General features: G+C 29.7%; 1 protein-coding gene across 1 annotated transcript; it reads right to left on the minus strand.

Moving 5' to 3' along the window:
* Nucleotides 1-80: 80 nt before the first annotated feature.
* LOC100575328 (threonine--tRNA ligase, cytoplasmic-like) lies at nt 81-905 on the minus strand. Its single transcript, XM_003248649.1, has 4 exons — nt 780-905; nt 580-717; nt 279-457; nt 81-180 (listed from the first exon to the last, which is right to left on the minus strand). Exons 1-4 carry the CDS (start codon nt 903-905, stop codon nt 81-83), a joined length of 543 nt encoding a protein of 180 aa, XP_003248697.1.
* Nucleotides 906-961: the final 56 nt, after the last annotated feature.

Below are 961 nucleotides of genomic sequence, written 5' to 3' on the forward strand. Positions count from 1 at the left end.
ACTACAGCTCGTCCCGTCTACAATTTGGACTATATTTCAGCACCTGTGGCGGTGGAATCCCGTCCTGTTTCTACAATACTTTATATTGCAAACGATTCAGTTAAAATAGCTATCATTCTTTCTACTGAACCAAATATAGCACGATGTATGATTACTGAGCGTTTCTTTTCTCCTGATTCACTACAGCAAAATGTATGAATTGTAAAATTATCATTGGATAATTTATAAATTAACTGTTGGCATATGCTAACATTAAGTTAAGATTTTAAATTAAATACCTGATAAAGTTTAAATTAAACCGAATTGGGAGCTGGAAATCAAGTTGTATGGTAGCACATTGATGTTGGCGTTTTAAAGCATCCGAAATAGTTATATCAATTTTTGGTCCGTAGAAAGCACCATCTACTGGATTTAATGTCCATGGTTTACAAAATAAATTTAAGCTATCAGCTAATTGCTATTAAAATGTGTAAAGAAAAATTAAAATTAAATAATTTATGTAAGCCAAATAAATTACTAATTACATTATATTAGAAATTTTGAAATCTACTCTGTATAAATAAAATGTTAACTTTTAACCTTTTCAGCATTTTTCAACATTTCCAACTCCCCTAAATACTTTTCAGGTCTTGCAGATAAACGAAATTGGAATGTAAATCTAAATACAGTATATACATGACGTAAAAAGTCTAATGAACTCATCATTTCTTGACCAATCTAGATCAAATAATAATAAATTAATATAATTGAATATTCCATGTAATTTGATTTTGTCTAACTTCTTCAGTAGTACAAAATATGTGAGCATCGTCTAGCTGAAAACGTTGAACATGTGTTAATCCTGTTAAAGCCCCTAATAACTCATTACGCTGAATTACACGAAAGTCTGCCATGAGTCTCTCCATGATCTATTAAAATGATCAAACATTAAACTGTAAGCGATTGTATATATTTTACATTT

Source organism: Acyrthosiphon pisum, unplaced genomic scaffold, assembly GCF_005508785.2.
Source record: "Acyrthosiphon pisum isolate AL4f unplaced genomic scaffold, pea_aphid_22Mar2018_4r6ur Scaffold_6489;HRSCAF=7054, whole genome shotgun sequence".
Classification (NCBI taxonomy): Eukaryota; Metazoa; Arthropoda; class Insecta; order Hemiptera; family Aphididae; genus Acyrthosiphon; species Acyrthosiphon pisum.